The 17932-nt window shown below is 46.5% G+C and overlaps 1 protein-coding gene across 1 annotated transcript in view; it reads left to right on the top strand.

Annotated features, from left to right (window-relative positions):
• The window catches only part of gbe1b (glucan (1,4-alpha-), branching enzyme 1b), a 318001-nt gene that overhangs the window by 134693 nt on the left and 165376 nt on the right, over positions 1–17932 (top strand). Inside the window, exons 8-9 of the mRNA XM_045704110.1 lie at positions 10556–10671; positions 14465–14592. Coding sequence (XP_045560066.1) covers positions 10556–10671; positions 14465–14592 — 244 coding nt within the window. The remainder of the gene's footprint in view (positions 1–10555; positions 10672–14464; positions 14593–17932) is intronic.

Genomic DNA, 17932 nt, shown 5'->3' with positions numbered 1-17932 from the left:
CTCAGGACACTGTCTTCTGTTGTCTATTAAATGAGGTACCAGACTCAGGACACTCGGCCTTCTGTTGTCTATTAAAGGCCTTTTTGAACTCACATTTAATATGCACGTCATCGGAGAGCCCGGTTGGTCTCATCACAGCCTGCGCTGCTCTCTTACAATACATTATAGTGATGTTTAGTGTCCGCCACGGAGGCCATTATAACACTATAACAAGACAGAGAGGGAGCAGGACTGCTTCTTTCATTACTTATTGAACTCTCCTGGTATCACAAGGACTCATTAGAGACGGGGAGAGAGAGAGAGAGAGAGAGAGAGAGACGGGGAGAGAGAGAGAGACGGAGAGAGAGAGAGAGACGGAGAGAGAGACGGGGGGAGAGAGAGACGGAGAGAGAGAGAGAGGAGAGAGAGACGGAGGGAGAGAGAGACGGAGAGAGAGAGAGAGAGACGGAGGGAGAGAGAGAGACGGAGGGAGAGAGAGAGACGGAGGGAGAGAGAGACGGAGGGAGAGAGAGAGACGGAGGGAGAGAGAGAGACGGAGGGAGAGAGAGAGACGGAGGGAGAGAGAGACGGAGGGAGAGAGAGAGAGAGAGACGGAGGGAGAGAGAGAGAGACGGAGGGAGAGAGAGAGAGACGGAGGGAGAGAGAGACGGAGGGAGAGAGAGAGAGAGACACGGAGGGAACAGACATATGTCACTGCTGGGAGGCTTCTGATGAGCCATTAGATAAAGCCCAGAGGAGTGTTGCCTGTGTTCTGTGTGGCTGTGTGTGCATATACCAGAATGCTGCTATTGGCCAGGAAATTCTCATCTTCACTGGTAAGGCGAGGCTTCAGGTTCTGCCAACAAAAGGCAACCTAGCTGTGTGTGTGTGTGTGTGTGTGTGTGTGTGTGTGTGTGTGTGTGTGTGTGTGTGTGTGTGTGTGTGTGTGTGTGTTCTATAATTGTTATTTGTAAAGAAAATCCTCCCTCTTGTTCCTGCCCTCAAACCATCAGAGTGAGATATTCAAACTTAATGGTTCCCAAATGGCACCCTATTCCCTATTTATATAGGGCACTAGACTTTGACCAGGGCCAATAGCACCCTATATTTTTATTTTATTAATTTTTTTACCTTTATTTAACTAGGCAAGTCAGTTAAGGACAAATTCTTATTTTCAATGACGGCCTAGGAACAGTGGGTTAACTGCCTTGTTCAGGGGCAGAACGACAGATTTTTACCTTGTCAGCTCGGGGATTCGATCCAGCAACCTTTCGGTTACTAGTCCAACGCTCTAACCACTAGGCTACCTGCCTCTAACCACTAGGCTACCTGCCTCTAACCGCTAGGCTACCTGCCTCTAACCACTAGGCTACCTGCCTCTAATCGCTAGGCTACCTGCCTCTAACCACTAGGCTACCTGCCTCTAACCACTAGGCTACCTGCCTCTAACCGCTAGGCTACCTGCCTCTAACCACTAGGCTGCCCTGCCTCTAACCGCTAGGCTACCTGCCTCTAACCACTAGGCTACCTCCCTCTAACCACTAGGCTACCTGCCTCTAACCACTAGGCCACCTGCCTCTAACCACTAGGCTACCTGCCTCTAACCACTAGGCTACCTACCTCTAACCACTAGGCTACCCTGCCTCTAACCACTAGACTACCTGCCTCTAACCATTAGCCTACCTGCCTCTAACCACTAGCCTACCTGCCTCTAACCACTAGGCCACCTGCTGCCCCATATAGGGCACTACTAGGGTGCCAACTGTCTGGAATATTTGAAAGTGCCTACAGTAATAGAAGCAGCGATAAACACGTCCACTATGTTTTCCTGTTAGTTGAAAAACGCACACTCAAATAAATGGAAACGTCAGTAATCTAAACCGACGCCTCGATGCTCACAGGAACATGAAAGGCTTATTTTTCATACATTTATTCATATTTATAACCAATCATCAATGAACCTGTAGTCTTGCCTGGCGACCCATCCACAGGTCTCTGGCCAAATGTATTTTCCACAATGGATTGTCCTCCCGCCCCCATATTGAAGTCACACAGACGACTTCTAGGATGGCAGATTCAGACGGGAATGTATGAAGCGAAATCGATAGAGCAGCGGAATTTAATTCAAGGTGAGTTGTCAGGCAAACGGTAGCCAGCCAGTGAAGTAGACTTCCTTTTTATAGCATAAAGACATGTAGCTACAGGAGCCCTCCTTCCCTATCTGCTTCCTGTATTAGGCCCTATCTGCTTCCTGTATTAGGCCCTATCTGCTTCCTGTATTAGGCCCTATCTGCTTCCTGTATTAGGCCCTATCTGCTTCCTCTATTAGGCCCTATCTGCTTCCTGTATTAGGCCCTATCTGCTTCCTGTATTAGGCCCTATCTGCTTCCTGTATTAGGCCCTATCTGCTTCCTGTATTAGGCCCTATCTGCTTCCTCTATTAGGCCCTATCTGCTTCCTCTATTAGGCCCTATCTGCTTCCTGTATTAGGCCCTATCTGCTTCCTGTATTAGGCCCTATCTGCTTCCTGTATTAGGCCCTATCTGCTTCCTGTATTAGGCCCTATCTGCTTCCTCTATTAGGCCCTATCTGCTTCTCACTGCTGCTTTAATGGACCTTTTTCAAACAGGACCAAGGACACATTGGCTGTGTGTCCAAAATGACACTCTATTCCCTATATAGTGCACTACTCTTGGCCAGGAACAATGCACTATATAGGGAACAGGGTGCCATTTCAGACGCAGCCATTGTGACAAATAGAGAATAAATGAACCAGGACTGTAAGTTACATGGCTCAGGGCGTGGCAAGACTTCCTGTCAGGCAGTTGCTGTAGATACCAATTACCTGGAACAGCTCAGGGTGGGGCTGACTTCCTGTCAGGCAGTTGCTGTAGCTACCAATTACCTGGAACAGGGGTCTTCAGATGTGATACTTCTATTAGGTTTGATCCAGGCATCCCTCAGTAATACTCTCTCGCTCTCCTCTCGCTCTCTCTCCTCTCTCTCTCTCCCTCCCTCTCTCTAGCTCACTCTCTGTTCCCCCCTCCCTTTCTCTCCCCCTATCTCTCCCTCTCTCTGTTTCTCTCCTCCCCCTCTCTCTCTCTTACATTCAGCCTATATAATGGATCATTTGCATCCATCTGTGTATGAAGTCTTTACATGTGAAAAGAGAGAGGCCCGAGGCCAGGGCTTTGTGGTCTGAATTATAATTGGTCTCTTCCATGCTGTTCTGCTCCGTCCAGAAGGATCGTTGGTCTCTTCCATGCTGTTCTGCTCCGTCCAGAAGGATCGTCGGTCTCTTCCATGCTGTTCTGCTCTGTCCAGAAGGATCGTTGGTCTCTTCCATGCTGTTCTGCTCTGTCCAGAAGGATCGTTGGTCTCTTCCATGCTGTTCTGCTCCGTCCAGAAGGATCGTTGGTCTCTTCCATGCTGTTCTGCTCTGCCAGAAGGATCGTTGGTCTCTTCCATGCTGTTCTGCTCTGTCCAGAAGGATCGTCGGTCTCTTCCATGCTGTTCTGCTCCGTCCAGAAGGATCATCGGTCTCTTCCATGCTGTTCTGCTCTGTCCAGAAGGATCGTTGGTCTCTTCCATGCTGTTCTGCTCCGTCCAGAAGGATCGTTGGTCTCTTCCATGCTGTTCTGCTCCGTCCAGAAGGATCGTTGGTCTCTTCCATGCTGTTCTGCTCTGTCCAAAAGGATCGTCGGTCTCTTCCATGCTGTTCTGCTCTGTCCAAAAGGATCATCGGTCTCTTCCATGCTGTTCTGCTCTGTCCAGAAGGATCGTTGGTCTCTTCCATGCTGTTCTGCTCCGTCCAGAAGGATCGTCGGTCTCTTCCATGCTGTTCTGCTCTGTCCAAAAGGATCGTTGGTCTCTTCCATGCTGTTCTGCTCCGTCCAGAAGGATCGTTGGTCTCTTCCATGCTGTTCTCTCTGTCCAAAATCGTCGGTCTCTTCCATGCTGTTCTGCTCTGTCCAGAAGGATCGTTGGTCTCTTCCATGCTGTTCTGCTCCGTCCAGAAGGATCGTTGGTCTCTTCCATGCTGTTATGGTCTGTCCAGAAGGATCGTCGGTCTATTCCATGCTGTTCTGCTCTGTCCAGAAGGATCATGATTGCTTCGAACCATTGACACAATTTGGTCCTTGACATGATTACTGTACAAGCGTGTAGCTGGCGTGTAGCCTCAGCTAGTGTACAGTGGGGGGAAAACGTTTTTGATCCCCTGCTGATTTTGTACGTTTGCCCACTTACAAAGAAATGATCAGTCTATAATTTTAATAGTAGGTTTATTTGAACAGTGAGAGACAGAATAACAACAAAAAAAATCCAGAAAAACGCATGTCAAAAATGTTATAAAATAATTTGGGAGTGCTCCTGGTCTGACCAATCGGATGTCCATGCGTCGAGATTGTTTTGATCACGCGGACTGGGATATGTTCCGGGTAGACTTGGAGAATAACATTGATGTATACATGGACATGGTGACTGAGTTCATCAGGAAGTGTATAGGGGATGTTGTTCCCACTGTGACTATTAAAACCTACCCAAACCGGAAACCGTGGATAGATGGCAGCATTCGCACTTAACTGCAAGCGCGACCACCGCATTTAATCATGGCAAGGTGACTGGGAATACGACTGAATACAAACAGTGTAGTTATTCCCTCCGTAAGGCAATCAGACAGGCAAAACGTCAATACAGAGACAGTGGAGTCGCAATTCAGACACGAGACATATGTGGCAGTGACTACAGACTATCACAGATTACAAAGGGAAAACACTGACGTCTTGCTCCCAGACAAGCTAAACTCCTTCTTTGCCCGTTTTGAGGTTAACACAGTGCCATCGACGTGGCCCGCTCCCAAGAACTGTGGACTCTCGTCCTCCGTGGCCGACGTGAGTAAGATATTTAAGCGTGTTAACCCTCGCAAGGCTGCAGACTCAGACGGAATCCCTAGCCGCGTCCTCAGAGCATGCGTAGACCAGCTGGCTGGAGTGTTTACAGACATATTCAATCTCTCCCTATTCCCAGTCCTCACATGCTTCAAGATGTCCACCATTGTTCCTGTACCCAAGAAAGCTAAGGTAACTGAGCTAAATGACTATCGCCCAGTAGCACTCACTTCTGTCATCATTAAATGATGCACCTTGTCCTTTTTGGGCCCAACAACCGTGCCCCATCCATCAGGCCTGTCCCATCCCCCTGTCGTTGTTTCAGCATCACGCCTCCCGTGGAATGACCTGTCAGCTTTTTACATTTATATACTGTTATTGGCAGCTTGACTACAGTGTTGTGAATAATAGAGCTCAGGGTGTGTGTGGGGGGGGGAAGCTGTGGCCTCAAACCCTACTTGGTAATGAGCCTGATCCATTCTGCTATCATCAGTCTGACCAAGACGTGACCCCCCCACCTCCCCAATCAGGGCTGACACATACACATACACTCATACACTTACACACATACACATACACTTACACAAATACACATACACTTACACAAATACACATACACAAATGCACACAATGCAGGGAGAAAGCTAATGCAGTTTCTCCAGGAAATATGAATTTCTACACAAAGACAAATCGCAGTCGTCGGGAGGATTAGGGTTGAATCTGATTGGTTGGAACTAGGCGGTAATAGGAAAATGCAGTGAGGCTCCTTCTCAAGGGTAAGCAGGGTAGAGGAGGGGATGGAGAAGGTTGGGGGTAGAGGGGGAGGTAGAGGAGGAGGTAGAGAGGGGATGGAGGAGGTGGGGGGTAGAGGGGATGGAGGAGGTGGGGGTAGAGGGGGAGGTAGAGGAGGAGGTAGAGAGGGGATGGAGGTTGGGGGTAGAGGGGAGGTAGAGGAGGAGGTAGAGAGGGGATGGAGGAGGTGGGGGGTAGAGGGGGAGGTAGAGGAGGAGGTAGAGAGGGGATGGAGGAGGTGGGGGGTGAGGGGAGTGAGTAGAGAGGGATGGAGGAGGTGGGGGGAGGGGATGGAGGAGGTGGGGGGGAGGTAGAGGAGGGGATGGAGAAGGTTGGGGGGTAGAGGGGGAGGTAGAGGAGGAGGTAGAGAGGGGATGGAGGAGGTGGGGGGGTAGAGGAGGAGGTAGAGGGTAGAGAGGGGATGGAGGAGGTGGGGGGGTAGAGGAGGAGGTAGAGGAGGTAGAGAGGGGATGGAGGAGGTGGGGGGGTAGAGGAGGAGGTAGAGAGGGGATGGAGGAGGTGGGCGGGTAGAGGAGGAGGTAGAGAGGGGATGGGGAGGTGGGGGGGGTAGAGGGGGAGGTAGAGGAGGAGGTAGAGAGGGGATGGAGGTGGGGGGTAGAGGAGGAGGTAGAGAGGGGATTAGGAGGTGGGGGGTAGAGGAGGAGGGGATGGAGGAGGTGGGGAAGTGGTAGAGGAGGTGGTGGGGGGTAGAGAAGGAGGTGGAGGAGCGGTGGGGTCAGGGCGGTGGGGTCAGGGCGGTGGGGTCAGGTCGGTGGGGTCAGGTCGGTGGGGTCAGGGCGGTGGGGTCAGAGCGGTGGGGTCAGGGCGGTGGGGTCCGGGCGGTGGGGTCAGGGCGGTGGGGTCAGAGGGGTGGGGTCAGGGAGGTGGGGTCAGGCGGTGGGGTCAGAGCGGTGGGGTCAGGGCAGTGGGGTCAGAGCGGTGGGGTCAGGGAGCCATTGGGGAACGTAACATTACACATCTAAAAATGTCGACACTACGTTGTGGATCATGCTGTCAACACTACGATGTGGATCATGCTGTCAACACTACGATGTGGATCATGCTGTCAACACTACGATGTGGATCATGCTGTCAACACTACGATGTGGATCATGCTGTCGACACTACGGTGGGGATAATGCTGTCAACACTACGATGTGGATCATGCTGTCAACACTACGATGTGGATCATGCTGTCAACACTACGATGTGGATCATGCTGTCAACACTACGATGTGGATAATGCTGTCAACACTACGGTGTGGATAATGCTGTCAACACTACGGTGTGGATAATGCTGTCAACATTACGGTGGGGATCATGCTGTCAACACTACGGTGGGGATCATGCTGTCAACACTACGGTGTGGATCATGCTGTCAACACTACGGTGGGGATCATGCTGTCAACACTACGGTGGGGATCATGCTGTCAACACTACGGTGTGGATCATGCTGTCAACACTACGGTGTGGATCATGCTGTCAACACTACGATGTGGATCATGCTGTCAACACTACGATGTGGATCATGCTGTCAACACTACGATGTGGATCATGCTGTCAACACTACGATGTGGATCATGCTGTCAACACTACGATGTGGATCATGCTGTCAACACTACGGTGGGGATAATGCTGTCAACACTACGATGTGGATCATGCTGTCAACACTACGATGTGGATCATGCTGTCAACACTACGGTGGGGATAATGCTGTCAACACTACGGTGGGGATCATGCTGTCAACACTACGGTGGGGATAATGCTGTCAACACTACGGTGGGGATAATGCTGTCAACACTACGGTGGGGATAATGCTGTCAACACTACGGTGGGGATAATGCTGTCAACGCTACGATGTGGATCATGCTGTCGGTGCTACGATGTGGATCATGCTGTCAACGCTACGATGTGGATAATGCTGTCGGTGCTACGATGTGGATTCCCTGTGGCTCAGTTGGTAGAGCATGGTGTTTCCAACGCCAGCATGGTGTGTGCAACGCCAGGGTTGTGGGTTCGATTCCCACGGGGGGCCAGTATAAAAAATAAAATGCATGAAATGAAATGAATGAAATGTATGCATTCACTACTGTAAGTCGCTCTGGATAAGAGCGTCTGCTAAAAATGACTAAAATGTCAAATGTAAATGTAAAATGATAATGCTGTCATCGCCATGATGTGGATAATGCTGTCATCGACATGAGGTGGATAATGCTGACATCGTCACGATGTGGATAATGCTGTCATCGCCATGATGTGGATAATGCTGTCATCGCCATGAGGTGGATAATGCTGACATCGCCATGATGTGGATAACGGTGTCGACACCACGGTACGGACAACGCGGGTGCGGATAATGCATTGGAGGGATTCAATCTGTGACCCTTACGAATGTGTTCCATAGATCTGTTATACAGTAGTTGTCACCTACAGTAGGTGTCGGGCGATGTTTTTGCCGATGGCACTTCAAGTAATGCAATATTTTAGTGCCATCTAAATAAATACATGGCTATTGGATATTGGTTTTAATAAATTGTCTTCCATTGAGTGTGCACTCTGCTCACCTAGCTTTACTGTTATAATACAAGCCTTGGTTTCTAGAAAGAGCACAGCTGAAGGGACATAAAAAAATATAATATTCTTTTCATACCTGCCTGACGTCTCATAATGTCCATGGTCTCAGCGATGACCTCCACAATGTCCATGGCCTGCACAGCTGCACACAGATAGTGTTCATTACACAATGAGGCTCTACACAGCAGGCCAGCCACCAGCTAGCTCAATGAGGCTGTACACAGCAGGAGCACCAGCTAGCTCAATGAGGCTCTACACAGCAGGCCAGCCACCAGCTAGCTCAATGAGGCTCTACACAGCAGGCCAGCCACCAGCTAGCTCAATGAGGCTCAATGAGGCTGTACACAGCAGGCCAGCCACCAGCTAGCTCAATGAGGCTCTACACAGCAGGCCAGCCACCAGCTAGCTCAATGAGGCTCTACACAGCAGGCCAGCCACCAGCTAGCTCAATGAGGCTCTACACAGCAGGCCAGCCACCAACCAGCTAGCTCAATGAGGCTCTACACAGCAGGCCAGCCACCAACCAGCTAGCTCAATGAGGCTGTACACAGCAGGCCAGCCACCAGCTAGCTCAATGAGGCTCTACACAGCAGGCCAGCCACCAGCTAGCTCAATGAGGCTCTACACAGCAGGCCAGCCACCAGCTAGCTCAATGAGGCTCTACACAGCAGGCCAGCCACCAGCTAGCTCAATGAGGCTCTACACAGCAGGCCAGCCACCAGCTAGCTCTGCCATGTTAAGTTTCTATGGCAACGTGCCCTTGCTGAGGCAGAAATGAGGCAGCACAGAGAGAGACTTTAGGGCTTTAAGAGCCTGCTTACTTCAGGAGCACTCTCAGATCCTTGAGCCTCGCCAGGATACAGGACTATTTTAAGGATAGAATCAGCACGTTCTAATCCCTCCTCGCCACTGTAAACGAGGGAGGAAGAGTACAGGATGTGTCCTAATGATATCTCCTTTCTCCTGAGTTCACTACTTCCCACAAATCTGAAAGCATTTGATTGATTGGTGGAGGCATGGGCTAGCTGGGCTAGCATATTCCTTATACCAGTCCGTTCTCTTTCAAATGCACACATTGGGAGGAAGGAGAGGTAATTGGGGCATAGCCAGAGTCTCTCTACATAATCATGATGTCCTATATTTTGTTTCATCTAACACTTTTATCTCAGTATCTTTTGCGTGTCAGACTTGGGTTCAAACCTGGGTCTCCTCCGTGCCGCTAAACGAGATTGTACTAGCCCGCTGAGCTAAAGCCCAGGTATTAACTTGGGGGAAGCTCACACAAGTCTTCAGGCCTCGGTCGAGGCGACTTGTCATGTGAGCGTGGTTCACCTTGACCGAATCACCTCAATTTCACTGTCCAGTCAAGTTGTTGAAGTAGTTTTGATATTGCAGTGCTTTAAAAGAACCTGGGTTTTTTTCCTTTCTCTTCCTGTGTTTATTCTGAGTATTGGTTTGCTATGTTGGACGGAGTCACGTTGTGCGTGTCTCTCAAATGGCACCCTATTCCCTATATAGTGCACTACTTTTTGACCAGGACCCTATGAGCCGTCATCAAAAGTAGTGCACTAAATAGGAAACAGTGTTCCATTTGGGACGTGGGACGTTAGAAGGAGAGAGGCCACAAAGCACGTTAGAGAGTATCGCTGATCTCATTCTCAGGAGTAGGAACTCAATTCCCTCGCTTGGTGTTTGTTTACCCAAGTGTTACATGAAATCCTATCAGACTGAGACACAGTGAGATGGTGGCCATACTAAACACTTAGCCAGTGGCCATGCGCTCTGATAGAGATCAGGCTTCCATCCCAAATAGCACCCTATTTGGCACACTAGTTTTGACCAGATCCCTATAGTCCCTGGTCAAAGGTAGTGCACTAAATAGGGAATAGGGTGCCATTTGGGATGTAGACCAGGAGGAGTGCTCAGTTACCTACTGTAAGTCATTGATTTACTCAGCCAGAAAGAGAGCCAGAGATAACTGGACACTGTGGCCCCGTGTGTGTGTGTGTGTGTGTGTGTGTGTGTGTGTGTGTGTGTGTGTGTGTGTGTGTGTGTGTGTGTGTGTGTGTGTGTGTGTGTGTGTGTGTGTGTGTGTGTGTGTGTGTGTGTGTGTGTGTGTGCGCGCGCGCGCCTGCGTCTATCACACACACACCTGTGCCTAAGCATCAACATCAGATGGGAATGAACTGTAGTTCTGTAGAAAAAACCTCCTGGATCTCACCAGACCAACCAGCAACATCACATGTTTCAATTATTAAATACATCTTGTTTTCCTGGCGTGCGTGCGCGTGTGTGTGTGTGTGTGTGTGTGTGCGCGTCAGCTGGGAGGTGCTGAGGTTCCTGCTGTCTAATCTGCGCTGGTGGATGGAGGAGTATCGTTTTGATGGCTTCAGGTTCGATGGGGTGACGTCCATGATGTACCATCATCATGGTATTGGTAAGGACTAGGGGATTCATATATTCCAGAAAATAATGTTTCCCTCCCAGGGAACATTTAAAACAATTCCTTCCTGGGCATCCTAAGATTCCTGATCAAACAGGAAATGAATTGTAGTGCTTTCATAATCACTTTATATGCTTTACACTAGCACCGGTGTAGTTTCTGTTATTGTTAAGCGAAAATCACACACACTGATATTGCTCATATCACTTTGTTTATTCAAGTTTATGCGTCCACCTCTTGGCCTTCGTCAGAGCTTTTTAAAAAGAGGCTGACACAACTTGTATAAACATGCCAGAGCAGTGTTCCCAAGCACCTGCAACAACATGGCTGATGTGCTAGTGCTTTTTTTAAAAAATGTGTTTATTTTTATTTTCACAATGTACAGAGCGTACAGAAAGTCTTTCATACGAAGTGCACTAACAACAATAGAGTTTTTGGTTATGGTTTACATTGTCTATGTATTCAGTGTGGGTTATGGTTATGTATTCAGTGTGGGTTATGGTTATATATTGGATATGTATTCAGTGTAGGTTATGGTTATATATTGGTTATGTATCAGTGTGGGTTATGGTTATGTATTCAGTGTAGGTTATGGTTATGTATTGGATATGTATTCAGTGTGGGTTATGGTTATGTATTGGTTATGTATTCAGTGTGGGTTATGGTTATGTATTGGATATGTATTCAGTGTGGGTTATGGTTATATATTGGTTATGTATTCAGTGTAGGTTATGGTTATATATTGGTTATGTATTCAGTGTGGGTTATGGTTATGTATTGGTTATGTATTGGTTATGTATTCAGTGTGGGTTATGGTTATATATTGGTTATGTATTGGTTATGTATTCAGTGTGGGTTATGGTTATATATTGTTATGTATCAGTGTGGGTTATGGTTATGTATTGTCTATGTATTCAGTGTGGGTTATGGTTATGTATCAGTGTGGGTTATGGTTATGTATTGTCTATGTATTCAGTGTGGGTTATGGTTATATATTGGTTATGTATCAGTGTGGGTTATGGTTATGTATTCAGTGTAGGTTATGGTTATGTATTGTCTATGTATTCAGTGTGGGTTATGGTTATGTATCAGTGTGGGTTATGGTTATGTATTGTCTATGTATTCAGTGTGGGTTATGGTTATGTATTGTCTATGTATTCAGTGTGGGTTATGGTTATGTATTGGATATGTATTCAGTGTGGGTTATGGTTATATATTGGATATGTATTCAGAGTAGGTTATGGTTATATATTGGTTATGTATTGGTTATGTATTCAGTGTGGGTTATGGTTATATATTGTTATGTATCAGTGTGGGTTATGGTTATGTATGCAGTGTGGGTTATGGTTATGTATTCAGTGTGGGTTATGGTTATATATTGGTTATGTATCAGTGTGGGTTATGGTTATGTATTCAGTGTGGGTTATGGTTATATATTGGTTATGTATTCAGTGTGGGTTATGGTTATGTATTGGATATGTATTCAGTGTGGGTTATGGTTATGTATTGGATATGTATTCAGTGTGGGTTATGGTTATATATTGGTTATGTATTCAGTGTGGGTTATGGTTATATATTGGTTATGTATTGGTTATGTATTCAGTGTGGGTTATGGTTATATATTGTTATGTATCAGTGTGGGTTATGGTTATGTATTCAGTGTGGGTTATGGTTATGTATTGGTTATGTATTCAGTGTGGGTTATGGTTATGTATTCAGTGTGGGTTATGGTTATGTATTGGATATGTATTCAGTGTGGGTTATGGTTATGTATTCAGTGTGGGTTATGGTTATATATTGGATATGTATTCAGTGTAGGTTATGGTTATGTATTGGATATGTATTCAGAGTGGGTTATGGTTATGTATTCAGTGTGGGTTATGGTTATGTATTGGATATGTATTCAGTGTGGGTTATGGTTATGTATTGTCTATGTATTCAGTGTGGGTTATGGTTATATATTGGTTATGTATCAGTGTGGGTTATGGTGATATATTGTCTATGTATTCAGTGTAGGTTATGGTTATATATTGGTTATGTATCAGTGTGGGTTATGGTTATGTATTGGTTATGTATCAGTGTGGGTTATGGTTATGTATTGGATATGTATTCAGTGTGGGTTATGGTTATGTATTGGATATGTATTCAGTGTGGGTTATGGTTATATATTGGTTATGTATTCAGTGTAGGTTATGGTTATGTATTGGATATGTATTCAGTGTGGGTTATGGTTATATATTGGTTATGTATTCAGTGTAGGTTATGGTTATGTATTGGATATGTGTTCAGTGTAGGTTATGGTTATATATTGGTTATGTATTCAGTATAGGTTATGGTTATATATTGGTTATGTATTCAGTGTGGGTTATGGTTATATATTGGATATGTATTCAGTGTAGGTTATGGTTATATATTGGTTATGTATTCAGTGTGGGTTATGGTTATATATTGGTTATGTATTGGTTATGTATTCAGTGTGGGTTATGGTTATATATTGTTATGTATCAGTGTGGGTTATGGTTATGTATTCAGTGTGGGTTATGGTTATGTATTCAGTGTGGGTTATGGTTATATATTGGTTATGTATCAGTGTGGGTTATGGTTATGTATTGGTTATGTATTCAGTGTGGGTTATGGTTATATATTGGTTATGTATCAGTGTGGGTTATGGTTATGTATTGGATATGTATCAGTGTGGGTTATGGTTATGTATCAGTGTGGGTTATGGTTATATATTGGATATGTATTCAGTGTGGGTTATGGTTATATATTGGTTATGTATCAGTGTGGGTTATGGTTATGTATTGGATATGTAATCAGTGTGGGTTATGGCTATGTATTGGTTATGTATTCAGTGTGGGTTATGGTTATGTATCAGTGTGGGTTATGGTTATGTATCAGTGTGGGTTATGGTTATGTAATGGATATGTATTCAGTGTGGGTTATGGTTATGTATTCAGTGTAGGTTATGGTTATGTATTGGATATGTATTCAGTGTAGGTTATGGTTATGTATTCAGTGTGGGTTATGGTTATGTATTGGATATGTATTCAGTGTAGGTTATGGTTATGTATTGGATATGTATTCAGTGTGGGTTATGGTTATGTATTCAGTGTGGGTTATGGTTATGTATTCAGTGTGGGTTATGGTTATGTATTCAGTGTGGGTTATGGTTATATATTGGTTATGTATCAGTGTGGGTTATGGTTATGTATTGGATATGTATTCAGTGTTGGTTATGGTTATGTATTCAGTGTGGGTTATGGTTATGTATTGGTTATGTATCAGTGTGGGTTATGGTTATATATTGGTTATGTATCAGTGTGGGTTATGGTTATGTATTGGTTATGTATTCAGTGTGGGTTATGGTTATGTATTGGATATGTATTCAGTGTGGGTTATGGTTATGTATTCAGTGTGGGTTATGGTTATGTATTGGTTATGTATCAGTGTGGGTTATGGTTATGTATCAGTGTGGGTTATGGTTATATATTGGTTATGTATCAGTGTGGGTTATGGTTATATATTGGTTATGTATCAGTGTGGGTTATGGTTATGTATTGGTTATGTATTCAGTGTGGGTGTTCTACCTCTGTCCTCAGGTAGTATATTTTCAGGAGACTACTCTAAGTGCTAGCTCTTACTGTACCTCTTAACCCCTACACCCTAGCTCTTAGCTTCCTTAGTCCTACACCCTAACCCTTACCCCCAAACCCGTTAACCCTTACCCCCTAACTCCTACCCCCTAGCTCCCTAGTTGATAGCCTTGTTCTTTCTCTGTCCTCAGGCAGTATGTTTTCAGGAGACTACTCTGAGTACTTTGGTCTTCAGGTGGATGAAGATTCCCTGGTGTATCTGATGACAGCTAATCATGTCCTGCACACCCTGTATCCTGACTGCATCACCATCGCAGAGGTAACACTGGTCCTTAGGCCCTAGCCCTTAGGCACTTCAATATGTGTAAAATATGTAAAATCAGAATGGCGTCCTGAAGGTCATGGCAACAATAGCGAGAGGAATTAGTAGTACTAAATCACATCCAGATGTGGGCCCAGGCTATAGCTTCAGACCACCCCATAGTGAACAACACTGACTATGTAGGACTCTACTAAAACATCCAAACACACTGGAGGAGTCCTGACTCTACATCCTAAACACACTGGAGGAGTCCTGACTCTACATCCTAAACACACTGGAGGAGTCCTGACTCTACATCCTAAACACACTGGAGGAGTCCTGACTCTACATCCTAAACACACTGGAGGAGTCCTGACTCTACATCCTAAACACACTGGAGGAGTCCTGACTCTACATCCTAAACACACTGGAGGAGTCCTGACTCTACATCCTAAACACACTGGAGGAGTCCTGACTCTACATCCTAAACACACTGGAGGAGTCCTGACTCTACATCCTAAACACACTGGAGGAGTCCTGACTCTACATCCTAAACACACTGGAGGAGTCCTGACTCTACATCCTAAACACACTGGAGGAGTCCTGACTCTACATCCTAAACACACTGGAGGAGTCCTGACTCTACATCCTAAACACACTGGAGGAGTCCTGACTCTACATCCTAAACACACTGGAGGAGTCCTGACTCTACATCCTAAACACACTGGAGGAGTCCTGACTCTACATCCTAAACACACTGGAGGAGTCCTGACTCTACATCCTAAACACACTGGAGGAGTCCTGACTCTACATCCTAAACACACTGGAGGAGTCCTGACTCTACATCCTAAACACACTGGAGGAGTCCTGACTCTACATCCTAAACACACTGGAGGAGTCCTGACTCTACATCCTAAACACACTGGAGGAGTCCTGACTCTACATCCTAAACACACTGGAGGAGTCCTGACTCTACATCCTAAACACACTGGAGGAGTCCTGACTCTACATCCTAAACACACACTGGAGGAGTCCTGACTCTACATCCTAAACACACTGGAGGAGTCCTGACTCTACATCCTAAACACACTGGAGGAGTCCTGACTCTACATCCTAAACACACTGGAGGAGTCCTGACTCTACATCCTAAACACACTGGAGGAGTCCTGACTCTACATCCTAAACACACTGGAGGAGTCCTGACTCTACATCCTAAACACACTGGAGGAGTCCTGACTCTACATCCTAAACACACTGGAGGAGTCCTGACTCTACATCCTAAACACACTGGAGGAGTCCTGACTCTACATCCTAAACACACTGGAGGAGTCCTGACTCTACATCCTAAACACACTGGAGGAGTCCTGACTCTACATCCTAAACACACTGGAGGAGTCCTGACTCTACATCCTAAACACACTGGAGGAGTCCTGACTCTACATCCTAAACACACTGGAGGAGTCCTGACTCTACATCCTAAACACACTGGAGGAGTCCTGACTCTACATCCTAAACACACTGGAGGAGTCCTGACTCTACATCCTAAACACACTGGAGGAGTCCTGACTCTACATCCTAAACACACTGGAGGAGTCCTGACTCTACATCCTAAACACACTGGAGGAGTCCTGACTCTACATCCTAAACACACTGGAGGAGTCCTGACTCTACATCCTAAACACACTGGAGGAGTCCTGACTCTACATCCTAAACACACTGGAGGAGTCCTGACTCTACATCCTAAACACACTGGAGGAGTCCTGACTCTACATCCTAAACACACTGGAGGAGTCCTGACTCTACATCCTAAACACACTGGAGGAGTCCTGACTCTACATCCTAAACACACTGGAGGAGTCCTGACTCTACATCCTAAACACACTGGAGGAGTCCTGACTCTACATCCTAAACACACTGGAGGAGTCCTGACTCTACATCCTAAACACACTGGAGGAGTCCTGACTCTACATCCTAAACACACTGGAGGAGTCCTGACTCTACATCCTAAACACACTGGAGGAGTCCTGACTCTACATCCTAAACACACTGGAGGAGTCCTGACTCTACATCCTAAACACACTGGAGGAGTCCTGACTCTACATCCTAAACACACTGGAGGAGTCCTGACTCTACATCCTAAACACACTGGAGGAGTCCTGACTCTACATCCTAAACACACTGGAGGAGTCCTGACTCTACATCCTAAACACACTGGAGGAGTCCTGACTCTACATCCTAAACACACTGGAGGAGTCCTGACTCTACATCCTAAACACACTGGAGGAGTCCTGACTCTACATCCTAAACACACTGGAGGAGTCCTGACTCTACATCCTAAACACACTGGAGGAGTCCTGACTCTACATCCTAAACACACACTGGAGGAGTCCTGACTCTACATCCTAAACACACTGGAGGAGTCCTGACTCTACATCCTAAACACACTGGAGGAGTCCTGACTCTACATCCTAAACACACTGGAGGAGTCCTGACTCTACATCCTAAACACACACTGGAGGAGTCCTGACTCTACATCCTAAACACACACTGGAGGAGTCCTGACTCTACATCCTAAACACACACTGGAGGAGTCCTGACTCTACATCCTAAACACACACTGGAGGAGTCCTGACTCTACATCCTAAACACACACTGGAGGAGTCCTGACTCTACATCCTAAACACACACTGGAGGAGTCCTGACTCTACATCCTAAACACACTGGAGGAGTCCTGACTCTACATCCTAAACACACTGGAGGAGTCCTGACTCTACATCCTAAACACACTGGAGGAGTCCTGACTCTACATCCTAAACACACTGGAGGAGTCCTGACTCTACATCCTAAACACACTGGAGGAGTCCTGACTCTACATCCTAAACACACTGGAGGAGTCCTGACTCTACATCCTAAACACACACTGGAGGAGTCCTGACTCTACATCCTAAACACACTGGAGGAGTCCTGACTCTACATCCTAAACACACTGGAGGAGTCCTGACTCTACATCCTAAACACACTGGAGGAGTCCTGACTCTACATCCTAAACACACACTGGAGGAGTCCTGACTCTACATCCTAAACACACACTGGAGGAGTCCTGACTCTACATCCTAAACACACTGGAGGAGTCCTGACTCTACATCCTAAACACACTGGAGGAGTCCTGACTCTACATCCTAAACACACACTGGAGGAGTCCTGACTCTACATCCTAAACACACTGGAGGAGTCCTGACTCTACATCCTAAACACACTGGAGGAGTCCTGACTCTACATCCTAAACACACTGGAGGAGTCCTGACTCTACATCCTAAACACACTGGAGGAGTCCTGACTCTACATCCTAAACACACTG

This window comes from Salmo salar, chromosome ssa20, assembly GCF_905237065.1.
Source record: "Salmo salar chromosome ssa20, Ssal_v3.1, whole genome shotgun sequence".
In the NCBI taxonomy this organism is placed as follows: domain Eukaryota; kingdom Metazoa; phylum Chordata; class Actinopteri; order Salmoniformes; family Salmonidae; genus Salmo; species Salmo salar.
Note: the sequence above shows the minus strand (reverse complement) of the source record. Positions and strands in the feature narration are given on the sequence as shown.